The 21151-nt window shown below is 42.6% G+C and overlaps 1 protein-coding gene across 4 annotated transcripts in view; it reads left to right on the forward strand.

Moving 5' to 3' along the window:
* Positions 1–20939, forward strand: part of ror2 (receptor tyrosine kinase-like orphan receptor 2) — a 99308-nt gene extending 78369 nt beyond the window's left edge. For 3 of the 4 annotated variants that reach the window (XM_066650669.1, XM_066650670.1, XM_066650667.1), the window contains 5 exons: positions 13977–14098; positions 15570–15884; positions 17658–17915; positions 18151–18356; positions 18601–20939. In XM_066650669.1, coding sequence (XP_066506766.1) covers positions 13977–14098; positions 15570–15884; positions 17658–17915; positions 18151–18356; positions 18601–20028 — 2329 coding nt within the window. In that variant the 3' untranslated portion in view covers positions 20029–20939. The remainder of the gene's footprint in view (positions 1–13976; positions 14099–15569; positions 15885–17657; positions 17916–18150; positions 18357–18600) is intronic. The other variant, XM_066650668.1, reaches the window with a different exon arrangement.
* The last annotated feature ends 212 nt before the right edge of the window (positions 20940–21151 follow it).

Raw genomic sequence — 21151 nt, forward strand, 5'->3', positions numbered from 1 at the left:
AGTCTGACGCTAAATCTATTACTGCTCATTAGAAACAGCTCAAAATTTCACATTAAAATGAGTGCTGTCAAAGGTAACACTTTAATGTACATTGATGCACCTGGGAATTAAATCAATTTACTAAATTTGGCTGCAATTTCCTCCCATTACTTTTTTACGGAGTCTGTTGACATATTATGACGTATCTCATCATATCATATCACATCATATCTAACGGACAAAACAGTTCATTACTCTTTCTGGTCATAGTTCTTACATTTCTCCTGTTACTCAAAGGGTACTTCAGGGATCAGTCCTTGGGCCCCTTCTTTTCATTGTATACATTCTTTCCCTTGGACATATCTCGCGTCATCTTAATCTTGACTTTCACTGCTATGTGGATGACATCCAGATTTATTTTAGTACTAAATCTATTAGAAACGTGTTTATCAGAAATCATAAAAAGGGTGAATCACAACTACCTCATGTTAAATAGTGACAAGACTGAACCCTTGCTAATCGGTTCCATATCAGTCCTCAAAAAAGTAGGTTCCCTTTCTCTCTCTCTATTGATAACTCAAGGGTGTCTCCTTCTTCCCCGGTTCATAATCTGGGTGTCATCCTCGACTCAACTCTTTCACTTAGTGCTCACATCAGCTCTATAATCAAAACATCATGTTTTCATCTGTTTTATTGCCAAAATCTCTTTCTCAATCTTTCTCAATTATTCATGCCTTCACCTCCATCCGTTAAGACTACTGCAACTCTCTTCTCTTTGGCATCAGCTCTTCCTCTGTCCACAGACTTCAGATTGTTCAGAACTCTGCTGCCCGTCTTCTCACTCACACTCGATCTCACCAACAGATCACACCTGTCCTCCATCTTCACTGGCTTCTCATAAAGTACAGGATTCAGTTCAAAATACTTCTTCTCACGTACAAAGCTCTAAATAACTGTGCTCCTTCATTCCTGTCTGCTCTTCTCCATCCCTACACACCCATGCACACACTCAGGTCTTCCTCAGCCGGGCTTCTCACTGTTCCTCCCTCCAGCTTCCACAGCTGTGGTGATCGTGCTTTCTCTAGATCTGCTCTGCAACTCTGGAACTCTCTTCAATCTCGTTCAACATACTCCAACTCTCTCTATATTCAAATCAAACCTCAAAAAATATCTCTTCTCCTTTGCTTATAATACTCCTCAAAAAACTTAATTTATTCATGCTTCTGTACCATTTGATAATATTTTTTATTCTGTATTTGCTCTGTCTTACTGTGTTTTATGTATTGACTATTGTAAGTGTCTTTGAGTTCTTGAAAAGGGCTATATAAATACAATATAATTATTGAATTATTATTATTATTATTATTATTAGTAGTAGTAGTAGTAGTATTATCCCATATGCACAGCTTGTTTCCATAGTTGAACCCCAAACGCTGCAGTAGTGTTAATATTCTCCATTAAAACTTTTGTGTCTGATGCTAAAGCTCTCCCTGAAATATTACTCAGCAAATATTATATATTATCATATTTTAAATATTACACTAAAGTAAAACAAAAAAAGATTAGTGTACTCTCACAAGTTTATCATGCATTTCATTCATTTATTTATCTCTCTCCCAACAATACAAGGAAGTACTAGTGTTTTAAATTTTTATGCCATAATTAAATTTGTAAAGTAATAGGTGACGAAGGGGCGGCACTGTGGTGCAGCAGGTAGTGTCGCAGTCACACAGCTCCAGGGACCTGGAGGTTGTGGGTTCGATTCCCGCTCCAGGTGTCTGTCTGTGAGGAGTGTGGTGTGTTCTCCCTGTGTCTGTGTGGGTTTCCTCTGGGTGACTGTCTGTGAGGAGTATGGTGTGTTCTCCCTGTGTCTGCGTGGGTTTCCTCTGGGTGCTCCGGTTTCCTCCCACAGTCCAAAAACACACGTTGGTAGGTGGATTGGCCACTCCAAAAGTGCCCGTAGGTGTGAATGAATGTGTGAGTGTGTGTGTTGCCCTGTGAAGGACTGGCGCCCCCTCCAGGATGTGTTCCCGCCTTGCGCCCAATGATTCCAGGTAGGCTCTGGACCCACCATGACCCTGAACTGGATAAGGGTTACAGATAATGAATGAATGAACGATTAACTAGCTACATTTTTATCAATCTTAAGAGTATCTTATTGGAATTTCAGAGCAGTCTGACCCTGAAATAGAAACAAGGCATCCGTTTTAAATCAGCACGTCACATTGTGCCGACACTTGACAGTGTAGATAACTGTACTGATTCCAAAAGGAGAGTTCTGTTTGTTTTTTTATTGCCATGGTCACATGTTTGCTTCACTTACAGCTGGGAAGAAAACAAAAAAAACCCCAAATTCTTATAAACAGAACTACAGACATGATGTTATGTTGGCATAGGCACAGTGTTACCAAAGAAGACCTGACCAGAATACACACGTTTCAGCAAACAGCTGCTTTATATCTGCACATTCTTTACTGCTCTTATGACTTTTTGGGAAATTAACAATGAAAAGCAAAGATTAGTCAGAAAAGTTTAGAAGGCAGCAAGGGGTCACCAAACTTGTGACTTTCTTGTGGTCTGGTCTAAAGAGAGGATCCTGTGGTGAATTAGTCACAAACTCTGCTCACACTTTAATGCAGAGATAAAGAGCATTCCTCTGCAGGAGAGACAGATCCTGGTGTTAAAGTGCTGATTCACTGCATTTCCAGTCAGGGATGACCAAGCGTCTCCAGGCAGCTCCTTCTATCTCCTCTCAAACGGCTTATCTCTGCTCTTGTTAAGACCCTTTAATAAGTGACAGAAGCAGTGGTTCCTTCTTATTTATTCATTCATTCATTCATTCATTCATTCCTGCGGTGCCTTTAATGAGCAGGTTAACTGTGGACAAATGTAAATCTGTGGAGCCCCCATCCAGGCTGCTTTAAGGGGGATTAAAAGCTGTGCTGAGTCAATGACAGGAAGCTTATTCATAATTTTGCAACTGAGCAAATATTTGACCTTATTATTTTCCGTGCTTTTTGGCCCAGAGCCGTTATTTGTCTGCTCTTCACTTTCCCAGAGATATCGACCACTTTCTTCTTCCTTTATGTCTTATTCCATCCACTTTTGTCAAGTACACACAACAACAGTCTAAATGCTGGTGACGGGGTCACGGTTACAGACTGATTTCAGTAGAAATGCGAGTCGACCTGAGATTTTACTCACGTAATTATACAAGTTTGTATTTATGGATGCAACAACTTTTTAAAAACATTTACATTTTATAAATGATACTGGGTAATTGTTTACTACAGTGTTATAGGACACAGTGGACCACATGTTGCTGCAAAATTTGAAGGACGCATTTTAATTCTAATTTTCCTTTCCGCCTAAATTGTGCAGCAGTTACACTCTGAAGCCTTAGCTTCTTGTTAAAAGAAGTTGTATCTTGGTGCTTAAGCTTCTGTTTTACCATTTTCAGTTTCAGCTTTAATGCAGTAGTTATATAAATACATTAATATTAGTAAGTTGTACACAGCTCCAGGGACCTGGAGGTTGTGGGTTCGATTCCTGCTCCGGGTGACTGTCTGTGATGAGTGTGGTGTGTTCTCCGTGTCTGTGTGGGTTTCCTCCGGGTGACTGTCTGTGATGAGTGTGGTGTGTTCTCCGTGTCTGTGTGGGTTTCCTCCGGGTGACTGTCTGTGATGAGTGTGGTGTGTTCTCCCTGTGTCTGTGTGGGTTTCCTCCAGGTGACTGTCTGTGAGGAGTGTGGTGTGTTCTCCGTGTCTGTGTGGGTTTCCTCTGGGTGACTGTCTGTGAGGAGTGTGGTGTGTTCTCCCTGTGTCTGCGTGGGTTTCCTCCGGGTGACTGTCTGTGAGGAGTGTGGTGTGTTCTTCCTGTGTCTGCGTGGGTTTCCTCTGGGTGACTGTGAGGAGTGTGGTGTGTTCTTCCTGTGTCTGCGTGGGTTTCCTCTGGGTGACTGTCTGTGAGGAGTGTGGTGTGTTCTCACTGTGTCTGCGTGGGTTTCCTCCGGGTGACTGTCTGTGAGGAGTGTGGTGTGTTCTTCCTGTGTCTGCGTGGGTTTCCTCTGGGTGACTGTGAGGAGTGTGGTGTGTTCTTCCTGTGTCTGCGTGGGTTTCCTCCGGGTGACTGTCTGTGAGGAGTGTGGTGTGTTCTCCCTGTGTCTCCGTCGGTTTCCTCCGGGTGACTGTCTGTGAGGAGTGTGGTGTGTTCTTCCTGTGTCTGCGTGGGTTTCCTCCGGGTGACTGTCTGTGAGGAGTGTGGTGTGTTCTCCCTGTGTCTCCGTCGGTTTCCTCCGGGTGCTCTGGTTTCCTCCCACAGTCCAAAAACACACGTTGGTAGGTGGATTGGCGACTCAAAAGTGACCGTAGGTGTGAGTGAATGTGTGAGTGTGTGTTTTGCCCTGTGAAGGACTGGCGTCCCCTCCAGGGTGTATTCCTGCCTTGCGCCCAATGATTCCAGGTAGGCTCTGGACCCACCGTGAATCTGAATTGGATAAGCGGTTACAGATAATGGATGGATGGATTAGTAAGTTGTATTAATATAAAGGAAGCTATTGTTCTGTGTGTGAATACGTCAGTAGTTAATTTGTTTTACATGTGTTTTTCTTTGTGTAAATACACTGTAACAGGAAGGGCGGCACGGTGGCGCAGCAGGTAGTGTCGCAGTCACACAGCTCCAGGGACCTGGAGGTTGTGGGTTTGATTCCCGCTCCGGGTGACTGTCTGTGAGGAGTCTGGTGTGTTCTCCCCGTATTGGTGTGGGTTTCCTCCAGGTGCTCCGGTTTCCTCCCTCGCACCCAATGATTCCAGGTAGGCTCTGGACCCACCACGACCCTGAACTGGATAAGCGCTTACAGATAATGAATGAATGTAACAGGGCACAATATCAAGTGTTACCATTAATTCTATCTTTAACCTGTCATCTGCCTCTTTAAAAATAGTTTGATTTGACCAGGGACAGCCAATGAGAGCGAGTGTAAACTGTTGGAGGACTGTGTGGAGGTCCTTATTTTTTTGTGGATATCGTTTGTGTGTGTGGTTGCTGTGGGTGGATGCCTTGTTTAGATGATGTTTGTGTGTGGAGGTGCTGTGTGTGGAGGAGACTGGTGCTGGACCCAAACCTCCATCAGCAACAAAGAGCCTTTCGATCTTCTACTTAATTTCCCTGAGAACCACTGAGCTGGCAGTCACCCTCAGCTGGGGAAAGAAAAGCATGAGGCCCGGTCCTAATTGTTCCTTTCCCCTACTTTAAATAAATACTACCACGTCTAAAAGGACATTCAGTGAAGTTTAAACACACTCTTAAGGTTCTTTGAAGCAACGAGTTTCTGTGGATGGTCCTTTAGAGAACAGTTTATAAGAGATGTAAACATCTATATGAACAGGCCCTTCATATAGAGCAAATATGATTAAATTAGTGATAATTAACTCAGCGGAATCTGTGCACAAAACTCTGAGGTGTTTGTGAGCTAAGGGGAGTAAACTCTGAGGTGATGAACTCTTCTGAGGCTGATGGGAGGGTTAGTGTGTGGTTCAGCATGGGGAGTACTTTAGATACAATCACATCTACACACTGATAGAGTTCTCTGGTGTCAAATGTTTAAAAGAGATAGTAGGACACAATGTACCTTCAGCTTAAATACACTCGGTCAGTAAAAATAGCTCCACTGACCTCATCTGGCAGGTAAAATACTTCCCAAACTCTCCAACAATCATTTTAAGGGTTTTGGACCTGCTGTTGTTTTATAGATTTCCACCCACACACCAACATGCACACCGACAACAAAACAAGGTGCAAGTGATAGTCGTGTGTGTGTGTGTGTGTGTGTGTGTGTGTGTGTGTGTGTGTGTGTGTGTGTGTTTGAGACAGAGATAAGTGCTGTTTCCATGATGTTGGACCCCCAGGCAGCTCCAGTGCTCTGTCTCAGGTCACTCAGATTAGAAGAGTTGAGAGCAGTGCTGTAAATTCCGCTGGGCAGGAATGCTTTTGTCTGACTGTCTGCTGTTCTATTGCTTGTTCCATTGAAACACTGCTGCCCTGAAGATAGCCTGGTGTCTTTCTGTCTGTCTGTCTTTCTGTCTTTGTTGGTAAGTGTATCTGTGTGTGTGTCTTTTTGTAAAAATGACCTGGAAAACAGCTGTCCTACAGTGTCAGGTCCAATAAGGACCAATGGCAAGTCCTTTTCTTTTTTTTTTTTTTGAATCTAATAAGAGGATTCCCAATAAATATAGATCCAAAAGTCTACGACTGCTAGGAATGTATAGGTAGTATTCTAAGGTGTGTGTGTGTGTGTGTATTTATATATGAATGATCAGGACAAATATTGGAAAATGTATTTACATTATTTCCACAGTAAATAAATATTGATGTTTATTTCTCCTACAACATTATTGTTTCAGAGATACAAGGCTTTTATCCCACTGACAATATTAAGATATGTAACCCTGTGTCCAGATGTTGTACATAAACAAATGTGTGTGTATATCTGTGTGTATTTGTGTTGATTACAGGGGCACGCAACTCATAAAACTAGACTCAAAGCCTCCGCCCTGCCCAGTGTAGGTCTTAGTGAGGATGTCATTGGCTCCTTCTGCACTGACTCCTGTTTTATTTGGAAATCCCAGCGCTCACTCCAGCAGCCCATGTGGCAAGAGAAAGTGTTCCATTTTTTCCATATATTGGTCAGAACTTTTATTTTGGGGATAATTATCGCCATCTTGTGGTGAGGAATCAGACACAGACTTTCAAGTCAATTTCAATTAAAGCTTTCCCTTTGTGAATCAGGGGCTATTCGCTGTAGACTGGAATGACCTGCTGAAATAAGTTGTGTGTCACTGTAGCAGCATCTCGTACTAAATCTTCCATTAAGCCACTGCCTTTTAGTGCACTTTTCTGGGCTTGTTTTCTTTATAGAGCTTCCCAGTAATTAGCATGCTAGTTTGTGGAGAATTTAATGGCTCGGTCCCAATTAGTTGCTTCCTACAGCTTTAAAGTCTGCTAGGAAGTATCTGGCTAAGTATTCTCAGCCTGCCCTGTGGTCCAGAATACATTCTCCGCCTTCCTTTTTTTTTGGTTTGTTTGTTTGCATAGACCTTGTTTATTTGCTTGTGTCCTTCCATCTTGCGTTTGGTCAGGGAATTGCATAATATAAATACAGTGTGACCAGGGTATCTACCTGTGTGTCCACTTAAGCAGCAGTACAGAGCTTTTACAGTCTGAAGGCCAATTTTTACTTCTGCGTTGGTGTCTGCGTTGCCCTGCCCACACACTAGATAGTGGTGTAATAGAATTACTTTTATAAATCTTTAAAGTGGGCGGGACGGTGTCGCAGTCACACAGCTCCCGGTACCTTCTCCGGGTGACTGTCAGTGAGGAGTGTGGTGTGTTCTCCCTGTGTCCGTGTGGGTTTCCTCCGGGTGCTCCGGTTTCCTCCCACAGTCCAAAAACACATGTTGGTAGGTGGATTAACAGTGTGAGTGACTGTGTGTGTGTGTTGCCCTGTGAAGGACTGGCGCCCCCTCCAGGGTGTATTCCCGCCTTGCACCCAATGATTCCAGGTAGGCTCTGGACCAGCCGTGACCCTGAACTGGATAAGGGTTACAGATAATGAATGAATGAATCTTTAAAGTGCACTTTTTAGGGAGTAGGTCGTTGTTTGTGCCAGGAAAGTGATTAATACAAAGCCAGCACTCCCCCAAATTCATGTTTCTGCGCTTCTTCGGTTCAACTTAAACAAGTCTGCCCGACTTCTGACTAATCACACTCGTTGTGGTCTGCGTCGACACGTGTCAGGCTTCGCCGTAGGCTCGACGCAGAAGTATAAATTGGGCTTAGAGCTCTACTCATCTTCATATCTGTCTGAATCAAGAATACTAAAATGGACATTGTTCCCCTTTGCAGCTGCAGTGGACTCTACGCATCTGGGTAGGCTTTACTTTAAATGATAAATTGTTGCTGAAAGGATTTGATTGCTTTCAGCCACATAAGCCTTAGTGAGATCCGGTACGTCGGATGATTAATTCTGGATCACTAATACCACTCCAGCTCATCCTAGAACTGGATATAGCTCCACCGCTGCAGACTCACCACGACCCCCTCGACCCTGGATAAGCGGTTACAGGCAATGAATGAAACTCCACAGTTTCCACATGTTTTGCATGGAGCTTGGTGAACTTAAGCTCATGTGCACTTGCTCCAGAGGTCTTTTGTTCCATGTTTCTTTGTGGAGATTATACAAGCTGTTGTAGAAAACAGATATTTCTTGGTTTCTGACATTTAAGGTTCTACATTAGTGTTACAGGAAGAAACAGTTACTGTCCAGGTGATGATCATTTTTAAACAGTGCTGAGTACTGTGGAGCTCTTTGCTCAGGTAGTGGTCAGACATTCCTGCAGCAGGCCATCTGGCGTGTGTCAGAGCCTGACTGGGCACTGTGTAAGATCACGACTCCTCGTCCATTGGGAGCTTTATTCCCCTCTTTTTGAATCGAGTACACAGATGTTTGACTTCAGACCCATTTTCCTCCAGTTCCGCTCAGCAGTGTCCTTTTTCTGATCTTTAATTCTATTACTTTATCCATATGTGTGTGAAGAATGCACCAGCACAGCACAAGTCTGCTTCAGCTGCAGGATGCTGTTTTTGAAAGAGGACATTGTGCTTGTTGTGTGGAACCAGACGCGAGCAAGCACTGAGCCACTGAGCAGAACTCCACAAGCTGTCTCTTTGACATCTTTATTGATCTTTATTTGATCAGAAGCCTTTGTGTGGTTTTATGTACCAAAGCAGATCAAATTTACAATCATCCGACCACTTTCCAACCACTGATATATGTAAACAACATTGTTTTGATTGGCTTCCCCATATGTCCCTTTCAAAAAGCAGTCTTGTGAACATATTTCCACTGTTCCACTGAGAGGCTTTATACCACTGGCATTGAGCTTGGTGAGTGCAGACCTATGTGCAGCTGCTTCAGAGCATCCCATTGCATCTCGTAATTGTAAGAAATTTCTACAAACATTTGGACATATGCCTGTAGTATAGTATTTAGTCCACATTGTACAGAGTGCTGTGTGTAGTCCGCCCCCTCAGCTCCATCACCCTGGGCACCTCTCTAGACCATACACAACACCTCCTCTGTTCCTGCTCCGTGTTCACGAGTCGGACCAGTAAACTCTTCTCGGGTTTCAGAAATCCATGACACGTCTGGAGCTTCAAGACAAACTGAACTGTCCTCGCCACGATCTCTGTCACACGTTCTCCTCCGAGAAAAAAGGTTGGAGCCATTCCCTCAGCAGGAAGACAACAAAAGGGAGATTTAGTAGAATGTCCTGCAAAAAAATCAACTCATGTTTCTTCCCTTTTGTGAATAAAAAAGCCACACTGCTGCTTGTGTCTTTTGAAGTCGCCCCGTGCGAGACGCCTCTGCACAAATATAGGCTCCAGACGGCTTCCATTACTCTCAGTGAGAAGAAGAATCGGCGGCGATTCGATCCGAGGGCGAAGGCGTAGCTGTCCCAGTCGGTGGGTTTTCAGAGCACAGACTATTTAGGAAGACTCAGCCACATAAAGGCATATTTTTATGGAAACAAAAGTGTGTCTGAGTAAAAGGGTGCAGATGAGAGCATGTGGTTTTTCTCCTCCTCACGGACTCACAACAACAAACTCCATATGTGCTCATGAGCTGCAGGAACATCAATGGTTTTATTTGTTTTTGTTTTTTTTGTTTTTTTTTTCATTAAAACTTTTACCTGTGCTTTTATTAAAAACATTTTATTCAGTCCACGTTTGTGTGAGTTAGACGCATACTTGTGGTAACTCAATAAATTCTTCTGTTTATAGATGTATACAAGAAGAATTGACATTATATTTTTTCCCCTCTGCCACATTTTTATTTAATTTTTTTTTTTTTTGACAAAAGACGTAGGAAGTAAATCTAATTCTTGTTAAGATGAAGTCTTCAAACATTTTCTGTGGAGAGAAAATTTCTCCCAGCCACTTTAAACTGCAGTAAAATTGTAACCATATGTGATATTGATGTCGGCCGGACCGGCGTTTTGGCCAATGACTGCTCCTCTGGCAACGCGCCATGGTGAGACTTCAGCTAAATGAAATGTGAATAGGGCAAAATTCTTTTGTTGAGTAGGGGGGTCATCTAATCCCCCCCCCCCACACACACACACACATTATCCATTCACATTTTTCAATCTCATAACTGGAAGAGAAAAAATATACATTAGTAGTGCAAATGTCAGTGATCACATTTCATTTCTTTCAATTATTTTCTTTTTTTTTCCAGAAGATGAGGATTAGATAATTAGACAATAGGAGGAATATTATAGGTGAAAAACAGCAGTTTCCAAAACATATTGAAATATACAGATAAAAGAGAGATGTAAAGGCTATGAAGGACCTGTCCCCATCAGATAAACAGTACTTAAACATAATCTCAGATCTCCAAACGTCCACAGGGCTTTTGTCCATCCCTTCACTATGAGAATCAATACAACTGTGTGGGTCTGAAAGGATGTAGAGCAGTCAAGAGGTCTTTACTGAGATAAGAACATAGACACTAAAGCAAAACATTTCCAAATCGACTAAGAACGGCAGGAAGGTTTAGCGTGAGTCTCACATAGAAGGGTTTTATCACACTTTTCACTGATTGGTGACTAGTTCTTTATTCAGATTTTTATTCTGTTTTTCACAGCTTGTTTAGGTCCATGTCGTCTGTGTCTCCAGGGCTGAATGTTTTGTAAAATAAAGACAGGCCGTGTGCTTTGTTTGTCTCCCTTTGGTCCCTCCATTTCTCCAGAATGTGCTCTGTTGTTTCCTGCCTGGCACCATGGGCTAGCTTTAATGATGCTGGACACGCTGGGTATCATTGGAAGCAAAGCAATGTGGACTTAGTCATATCTGCCACTTTCACTTAGAGTGTCTTAAGGTATCCTTTACCCTCTGAAGTCCTCTCCTTGTATTAATGCTTAAGCTTCTGGAACTGATTATATGTGGAAAGCCTTCGGTTTGTGTTGATGGGGAAGGCTTCCCAACCCCCCCACTCTCAGATTTCATGTACAGTTCTGTCAGGCACACACTCATACACTCAAAGTTAGTGTGGATTAATGCTTCCAGCATGACTGATGCAGCCCTGGAAAATGTCAGTTTCACTAAACCAAATTTCTTTGCCAGTCCCAAACTATTATGCTGCTAAGTAGGGCCTTGACAGAATATATATATTTTTACTTTCGCTTATGGATCAAAACCATTGTACCTCAAAACACTGACTTTCCAGGTGATGAACTTTCAAAGTTGGAACTATATCTTCTCCGTAGTCATTTTGGAGCATGTTGGTCTGTTCACTATATTTGCACACAATTTAACCTTCAACTGTAGTTTTAAAATTATGTCAGTAATGAAGAAACCAAATGCTGATGCAAGGTCTTTATCCTGACAGCACTGACATGTCTAATCCTATCATTTATCTCCAGTTCCCATTGCTGAGACCCAAAATGTAGCCCCTGATCTTCAGTCTCTTTAGTGTTTTTCGGTGCAAATCAATATCATCCCTTTCATAACTGCATACACAGGAGCAGAGGACATGGTAACTGCGGTCAGCACAGGGATTGAGAATGATGAGAAAAACAGCTAGCAATAGATAGGGCAATAAACAATCAACGTGAGTTCTGCTGAATTCCTCTGACAAAAACCCACAGAGCCACTTCCTGAGTTTAGCACATCCTCGCGGCTGGGAATTGCAGCTGAAATATTTCAGAACCTGGTGGGACCTGACTGATCACGTCTGGATCGGTCAGAGTTGTCTATTCGCTAATATTTCTCGAGCTAAAGTTTTGTCTTATAAACCTTCTATAACCTTTAAATAGATGTAACCTGCATATTCTGACATAGCAGGTACTGTAGCTAGCAATGTGAAAGTTTATTTAGGTTCTGATACTGAACATTTGGTCTCTGGTTGGTGGTCTATCTATCGTTACACTTATATAGCGCCTTTCTAGATACCCAAGGACGCTTTACAATCTACACTGCTCAGAACGCTCAGAAAACTCAATCCACACACACACTGGTGAGAAGCGGCAGCCAAACGTGCACAGTGTACTCTCGACCAGGAACGACCGTCCACCTGGAGGACTGCATCGGGCACTAGGATTTCACCCAGGACAGAGCACCAATCCATATCTGTTGCACACACTAATTCACTCTCACACCAGGACATTTATTAGAGAAGCCAATTCACCTACCCTCCATGTTTTTGGACTGTGGGAGGAAACCGACGCAGACACAGGGAGAACATGGAAACTCCACCCAGATGGGACCTGAACCCAAGATCCCAGCGCTGAGAGGCGAATGTGCTAACCACTATGCCCCCCAAAGGGCAAACCCCCAAAGGGAGGGGCTACTGATTGTAATTTTTTTTTTTTTTTTTTTTTTTTTTTTTTTTTTTTTTTTTTTTTTTGCTTTAATATTTTCAGTGTATAAGGCTGGTTTAGTAGTGAACATGTTTTATGTCAAATCTTAAATGCCCCATAGGAAATAAATAAACAATAGGAAATAAAACACATATGCGCTCCGTTTTTGTGGATATCTGGTGCTGTTTGGCGCGATACCATGCATTGGTCAGAGCTGCAGCTCTTGGTTACGTTTCTCCGCTGTTCACAAGCTCAGCAGGACAGGTCTAAACTTGGCAATATTTACACACGTATTATATCTCACTCTGATCTGACTCCACATTAAACAAAGTATAAACATTGACCCTGTCATGACTCTAACAGTTTATCTTTGGTTCTGGTGCTGTATTTGGCCACAGCGATGCCCACTGTTAATGACATATTCCTGGTTCCCCTCTAAACGTGTAGAAACATGGGCTGATTCACTGGAAAGAACCAAGGTTCCAAGAATAAGGAACTTGAACCGGTTCAAGAACCAGATTTCTTTTAGTGGAAAAGCTCTAATAGATGTTGTTGTCTTGGAGTAATTTAAAGGTGACGTCTGTTGTTATTTTGGCTATGGCTCTGTATCTTGCTTCCACGCTGTGAATGGAAAACTGTAAAGGGTGCTAATGAGTTAAATACAGGCTAAGCACCTTATACAAAAACACATGCTGAGTGGGTGACCACTAATACAGAATTTCATGCTTATTTTGTGTGGTCTGGAACTGTTTGGGGGTATGCAGTTTTTGAAAGTTAATACTAAGTTCTAATGTAGGTAAACAGTTCGTGTTCCAGGCTCGAGTGTGCAATGGAAGGAAAATTAGTTAAGCTTAATGTGATTGTTGTAGAGAATATGAGTACAGAGTTGTGTGTGTGTGTGTATTTGCTTTTACTGTGTTTCCGCTGCATGGTTTCAACTCTCTAGTGAGTTGTTTGATTAAAATACCAGCCTGGTGCCAATTTGATGGTGGTTTCTCATAAGAGGTATTGCATTACCAGCAGAGACTGCAGCCCTTTCACTGGGGCATATTACTGAGACTTCTTAGCCTTCATTAAAGAAACATGGGACACTTTACATAGCAGCTGTGAGGGGTGTAATGTCCTAAGATGTATTTGCCTTGGCGCATTTGGTATACATAATTTGTAGACGTTTTTGAAGGTGGCAGCTTTTGGAGACTTCGGACTCTAACAGAAACTCAGGACAAACGAAGAGTGCATGAACGAGACTATGATTAGTTCTTAAAGTTTTCACAAATGGGACAAAAATGGCAGCATGTCCATAAATCTTTCCCACAGGAGAGAACTCCAACTTCTTCAGAGTTGATATTGAAAATTGGGAATTAAAGGTTTTTTCTTTTCTGAAGTGTGAACAGACATCAATACCATTCTGACCTGACGACTCTCTGAAGTCTTTTGGCTCATGTTTCATTTTCTCACTTTCCCACTGACATGGGGCTCATTTCGTTTTTGTTGATCCTGGATAATGACCGTATAATAATGTCGTAAAATGAAGTTCAGCATTTATAATCCTCTTATCTTCTGTTTTGTGTTCATCAGGACTCACGAGAAGGGTTTCTGTCAGCCGTACCGGGGAATTGCGTGTGCTCGCTTTATTGGGAACAGGAGCATCTATGTGGAGTCTCTGCAGATGCAGGGGGAAATTGAGAACCGTATCACAGGTGAGGAACACTCAGTACAAAAAAAAAGAATAGATTTAACTTTAAAAGCACTGGTGTTTCTGTATATTTGACTGTAAGTTTCAGGCTTTAAAATTCAGTAGCATACATAACTACCTTTAGGCAAACCTAGAATTCCAGTAATTCTATCACTTCATAATTTTTGATCAATTTCAGCATCACAGTATTTTTGAACTGTTTAATAGTAGTGTGGCGACATGATGGTGCCACACGTATTGTTGCTACCACACAAGTCCAGGGCAATGGGGGAGTCAATCCCTGCCTCCAGACACTTTCTGTGAGGGGCTTGGTGTGTTCTTCAGGGACCCACTGTGACCCTGAACTGGATAAGCAGTTACAGATAATGAATGAATGAGTGAATGAAGGTGTGTATCCATGTGATGGCCTTGCATCCATTGATACGGAACAGGCTCCAGACTCACCATGACCCTGATCAGGATGAAACAGTTACAGAAAATGAATGAATGCTTAAACTATTATGAGCTGCTATATCACAGCTGCTATAATGGTAGTGTTACTAATTATAGAGGAACTGCGAGCGTGCCAGCCTTGCTTTACATGAACCGAGATCCGTACCCAGTATCGTAAACATTTAACTGGATGGAAACCACATTTCCCGAGAGGAAAGTTTTTATGTATTTTAAACTCTTATTTCAAAACAACAACAAACAAACTGTGCACTACAGTTAACAGTCAGGTGTTAGATATCACGAGAAATATAACTGTAGGGGACCCGTGTGTGAAGGCATGTGGTAGGTATTATTTGCAGAAGTTTCATATGTACTGAATTTATTGTAGTATGTAATGCATCAAATGAGTGAAGATATTTTCGTTCATGTTAGAGATTAAAATGCATGCTTTTTTTCCATCATGAAATTGATGCCAGCTTTGGAAACATCTGCTTGTCGTAACTAAGGTCTGAGAAACCTGGAGGACAAAGAAACAGAACTTCAGGACTTTAATCTTATCATCAAGTGATGAAATGAAATAAATTCTTTGCAATAACTCTGTCAGGCAAAATAAGGTCCTACTATTCTTTAGCCCAAAATCTCTCTGCTGATGTCATGTTTGGCTTTGCTTCCCTCAGGAAATTGAGTTCGTGTAATTTCATTACTTTTATTTACATGTAATCTCTCTCAACTAAGGCTCCAGTGTTTTAGCTCAATGGAAAATTGCCCCAAACTGAAAAAGGCTCAGGTTACGAAACTGTTTTCTTCTGGTGCCTTTTGTCTTTTTCAGATGTTGAAGAATTTAGATGCGTTTCAAACAAAATATAGAACTGATAGGGATCATTCAGTATAAAAGTGTAAAGAGGTCCCGTGGGAGGTGGGGGGAGGGGGGTATGATCTTCATTGTGTCCGTTAATTTTCATTCGACCAGGTGTGTCTAAACTTTTCATGTCTGCAGGAGTTTTTTGACCTTTACCATTCTCCACTATTTCTCTCTCCCTTAGCTGCATTCACCATGATCGGCACATCCACTCATCTGTCCGACCAGTGCTCCCAGTTTGCCATCCCCTCCTTCTGTCACTATGTCTTCCCCCTGTGTGAGGAGGGCACCAGGGGTCCACGGCAGAGGCAGCTGTGCAGGGACGAGTGCGAAGCTCTGGAGAACGACCTGTGCCGGACAGAGTACACCATTGCCCGTTCCAACCCACTCATCCTCATGCAGCTGGAACTGCCTGACTGCAACCAGCTGCCCCCCCCAGGCTCCCCTGACGCTGCCAGCTGCATGAGAATTGGGGTCCCACTTGATCGCCTGGGGACATGTAGGTGCCCCTTCCACACTCCCTGCCTCCTGTATGCCTTTCAGATGCTGACAATAAGTTCTTTGTTAAACCCACTGTAAATAGAAGCCTGCCTAATCAAGCCCTGCTTTGCAAACCACTCTTAGAGGCTCCCTGGCCAGCTTGCATATTTGTTCTCTTTTGCATTCCAATACACCTAAGGCATGCAGAACTCAGATTACCTGGATCAGTTGTGTTGGGAGACGAAGCAGAACAAATAAGTTCTCTTAACTGGCTGGTGGCCTCCAGTAAATAATCCCTGTTATAGCATGCAATCATGCTCAAATATTGATGAGCCTTTGGTCAAATAACATGCTCCAAGTGACAATGGCATTACGTTAATATATGTCCTCTATAGCAAAGGTCACTTATAGGTGGAAAACAATCCAGGTCCCAAGCCAGATATTGTCCTATTAGGATCTCATAAGCTGTTAAGAACTATTTAATTTAAAACAGTGTGTCTCATTAAACTGCCTTAATTCTTCTAGTTTAGCAGCCCAGGAAACTCATAGGCCAATCTCATGTGCTGTGCATATCATACATCACACTACTCAGCCAAAAAGACCTGAGTATTCAATCAGAACACTCAACAAGGCGTCTGTTTACAGAGAAAGTCCCACCTTTTAGCAAACAGAGCCTGGTTACTGTTTACACTGTGAGAGAATGAGACATTTTAAATCATTCATTCATTCATTCATTATCTGTAACCGCTTATCCAGTTCAGGGTCGCAGTGGGTCCAGAGCCTACCTGGAATCATTGGCGCAAGGCAGGAATACACCCTGGAGGGGGCGCCAGTCCTTCACAGGGCAACACACACACACACACACACACACACACACACATTCACATCTATGGACACTTTGGAGTCGCCAATCCACCTACCAACGTGTGTTTTTGGACTGTGGGAGGAAACCGGAGCCCCCGGAGGAAACCCACGCGGACACAGGGAGAACACACCACACTCCTCACAGACACCGTGCCATTTTAAATCATTGCAAGTATAATGTAAAAATGAAACAATGAGCAAACATTTTATTTACCGTATAATTCGTCCAATCCCTGTGTGAAAACTGATCATAAATATTATTGAAATATACTAAATTGTAATTGTACGTGTAATTTTATTTGTCATTCAGTTGTTCCCTATATAAAATGTTGTTTTAACTACTAGGTTACTTTAGTGTACAGCATATGACACTGAATCATAATGCACTTTAGGAAATTTTCTCTAACTGGACCTTACAAAATTTTAATTAAATATCCCTGCTATAAAGGGTATGGCATTTTTGTGCAAATTGTTTATCACTGTAACTGTTTGCGTGTTCAAAATATTGTGGAAAATGCAACATAAAATATACATGGCCCATTTTCCCTTACGCTAAACTGAGGACTTTGTACAGTAAGTGCAAATGTGTGTGCTCTAAAATGGACGTGACCTTATTTTCAATCATTTTAATCTAACATATTATTTGACCAAGGGCATGAAAACATCTGCTTACAACTGTATATTAAACATAAAACATGCAGCATCACATTTGAATATTTGATCATCTTGTTGTGGTCAAACAGAATCTTGATTATCTTGGTCTGTTTTCAGAAAAAGTGAGAATGAAGGGTGCCCTCTTGTGGTGCTTGTACTATAGACCTGGGTGTGGGTGTTTTCTTTTACCTCAGTAGAAAAGACCTCACAGTTTTATCATTGGATTTGCAGACAGCTGTCCATTTTCTCAGCTAATTCTTAGTCCTTGTGAAAGATTCTCCCCCAGATCACAGCTGCTATAATGGAAGTGGAGCTAATTACAGAGGAACTGTGAGCATGACCAAATCTGGCTACCAGTGCCAGCCGTGGAATGCCCAATACCCACACAACCATCGCTTGCTCCCTGAGGAGTATCCTGAGCTCAGAGGAGGACACAACTTCTGCAGAAACCCCAAAGGGGAGTTGGAAGCTCCTTGGTGCTTCACACTCGATCCACGTGTGAGGGTGGATCTCTGTGACATCCATCCATGCAGTAAGTAGGACCTTAGATTTTCACAGCTAAAGTACCACCAGGGGGAGCCCAGTACTCCGGTCACAACATTTTATTTTATGCGCAATATCCAGTGACTTGGTGGTCCAGCATAATAATTTGATGACACCATGCAGGCAGTTATATTAATGAATTAATGAATAAATCTGTGAATTAATGAATCACATAAGAGAAAATACATCAAGTAACTTTTCACTGCTTTACACTACAATTCCAGAGCCTCCAGAGAATGTAAAAAAGGAGATCCTCTACATCCTCATCCCCAGTATTGCCATCCCACTGGTCATTGCCTGCCTCTTCTTCCTGGTCTGTATGTGCCGTAATAAGCAGAAAGAGTCTGCTGACACTCCTCCTCGCCGGCAACTTACTGCCTCTCCCAGTCAGGACATGGAGATGCCTCTCCTCAACCAGCACAAGCATCAGGTACTGCTGCTATTGCTACTTTTATTTTCATTGTAAACAAATATTTGCCTGCATACAATGGCTTATCTGTCATTTACTATAGCTACTTTTTTACAATTATTTGTATAAATAATAGAACATTGGAACCTGAAAAGCTCCTTTTCTAATAGTTACACGTATTTCTAAAGCGTAGGTTCCAACTGCAATAATTACAGTGGCTCTAAAATATTTGATATTAATCCATATAAACATTTTTTTTCCTCAGGGAAAGCTCAGAGAAATCAACATGTCTGCTGTACGGTTCATGGAGGAGCTTGGAGAGGACCGTTTTGGCAAAGTCTACAAGGGTCATCTTTACGGTACGGCCCCAGGAGAGCAGACCCAGGTTGTGGCTATTAAAACTGTGAAAGACAAAGATGAGGGGAGTCTGCGGGAAGAGTTCCGTCATGAGGCCATGCTTCGTTCCCGTTTGCAGCATCCCAACATTGTGTGCCTCCTGGGTGTGGTGACCAAAGAGCAGCCCATGAGTATGATCTTCAGTTACTCAGGCCACGGAGATCTCCATGAGTTCCTGGTTATGCGATCTCCACATTCTGATGTGGGCAGTTCGGATGATGACAAAACCGTCAAGTCTGCCCTCGAGCAGGCGGACTTTCTGCATATAGTTACCCAAGTGGCAGCTGGGATGGAGTACCTGTCCAGTCACCATGTCGTCCACAAAGATCTGGCTGCTAGGAACATCCTGGTCTGCGACAAGCTCAACGTGAAAATCCTTGACCTTGGACTGTTTCGGGAGGTGTACTCTGCCGACTACTACAAGCTCATGGGCAACAGTCCCTTCCCTATCCGGTGGATGTCTCCAGAGGCCATCATGTATGGCAAGTTATCCACCGACTCTGACATCTGGTCCTACGGCGTGGTGCTGTGGGAGATCTTCAGCTATGGCCTGCAGCCCTACTGTGGCTACTCAAACCAAGATGTTATTGAGATGGTACGCAATAGACAAGTGCTGTCCTGCCCTGATGACTGTCCTTCTTGGATCTACACGCTCATGCTGGAGTGCTGGAATGAGTTCCCAGCACGGCGGCCACGCTTCAAGGACATCCACGCTCGCTTGCGTACTTGGGAAAGCTTGTCCAACTACAACAGCTCAGCACAGACTTCCGGTGCCAGCAACACCACCCAGACTAGTTCTCTCAGCACAAGCCCGGTCAGCAACATCAGTGCCGCTCGGTACGTCACGCCCAAAAAAGCTTCGCCCTTTCCCCAGCCCCAGTTTATGCCCATGAAGGGCCAGATGAGGCCCATGGTACCTCCTCAGCTTTACATCCCTGTTAACGGCTACCAGCCAGTTCCTGCCTATCCATACCTCCAGAACTTCTACCCCATGCAGATCCCCATGCAAATGTCCTCGCAGCAAATGCATCCACAACTGGTAGTGAAAGCAGGGTCACATCACAGTGGCAGTGGCTCGACCAGCACAGGCTATGTGACCACAGCGCCGTCCAATGCCTCAGGCACAGAGAAGGCTGGCCTCCTGGGTGAAGATGCTAAAGCAGCAGAGGAGAACATGGCAGATGGTGCTTCCCAGAATGGTCTTCACAATGAGGACATATCTGTCCCTGAAACGGAGCTTTTAGGGGACAATGACAGCCCACAGATTGATGACATTGAGATGCATTCAGAGGCGTAGGGGGACGTTAAGGATGAAACTACAGCTAGTCATGTTCTGTGATGTGTGACTTTGTACAGTTGCTTGTTCATCATCAGTTTGAAAAACAGTGAAGGGAAACCATTGCTTGAGAGAAAAAGGTAAACACTATTTATAGGGCTTTTGGCATCACTACAAGTTGACCTTCATGTTTTGATGCTGTACCTCTAGGACTGGTTACAGCTAACATTAAGCTGCCTTCAAAGGTCTGCAATGAAGAATCTAAATTCTCACCTGTCTCCAATAGGTGGGTTGCTGACAAGACATAAGGACCGTTTTACTTTTTTAATCAAACTTGTTGCAAAGCCATTCAGAAGAATTTGTGTTCTTACTGTTGCTGTGCAACATGAAGCATTGTATCTTTTTATAAGGATTTCTATACTTGCCATCCCATTAATGTCTTCAAACCTTTGTTTTTGTTTTCACTTTAAGACTATGATATATGAAATGTCAAGCAATTTGTGTTCCTAATGTCTCTCCTGTTCTCAGTAAAATGAGAAGGAGATTTACTGTTTACTGCATTGATGCTTGTGTTGAGTATATCCCACTGAGTATGAATGTGGCCACAGGGCTAAGATAATGCAGCACCAGTTTTTAAGTGACTGACCTAAATTTACAGAACACTGTGACACAAACTGCCTTAAAAATATTAGTGCCTAAAGAAATAGAGAGGCCAGTGTTTGCCCCAAATTATCTAACTGATTATGTTTTAAGTTCTTTTTATAAGGTTGAAACGCTGATGTAAATTTTGTAATTTATGTCATTTTTTTTTCTCTAAATGAAATTGATCTTTTGGTTTTTCTTTCTCCTTTTAAGAATAATTTTGTTTAGCCAGCAATATAACTTTAATTTTGTTTAAAAACAGATACTTGCTTTTTACCAAGTTGTTATAATAGAACTTAATCATATATTGTGTACATTCAGCAAAATGGAGTGTCAAATAAAGCAATATGTGGCACAAAACGTGAATTTTCTTTCATATTTTTACATTACATACAATTGTTTTTCTTATTCGGGTTATTATTCCGTTCAGTATTTACTTTTTCAGGGATTAAGCTGATTTGCAGAGCATGATGTAATTTGCATAAAATGTCAACTTAATCAG

This window comes from Hoplias malabaricus, chromosome 18 (genome assembly GCF_029633855.1).
Source record: "Hoplias malabaricus isolate fHopMal1 chromosome 18, fHopMal1.hap1, whole genome shotgun sequence".
NCBI lineage: Eukaryota > Metazoa > Chordata > Actinopteri > Characiformes > Erythrinidae > Hoplias > Hoplias malabaricus.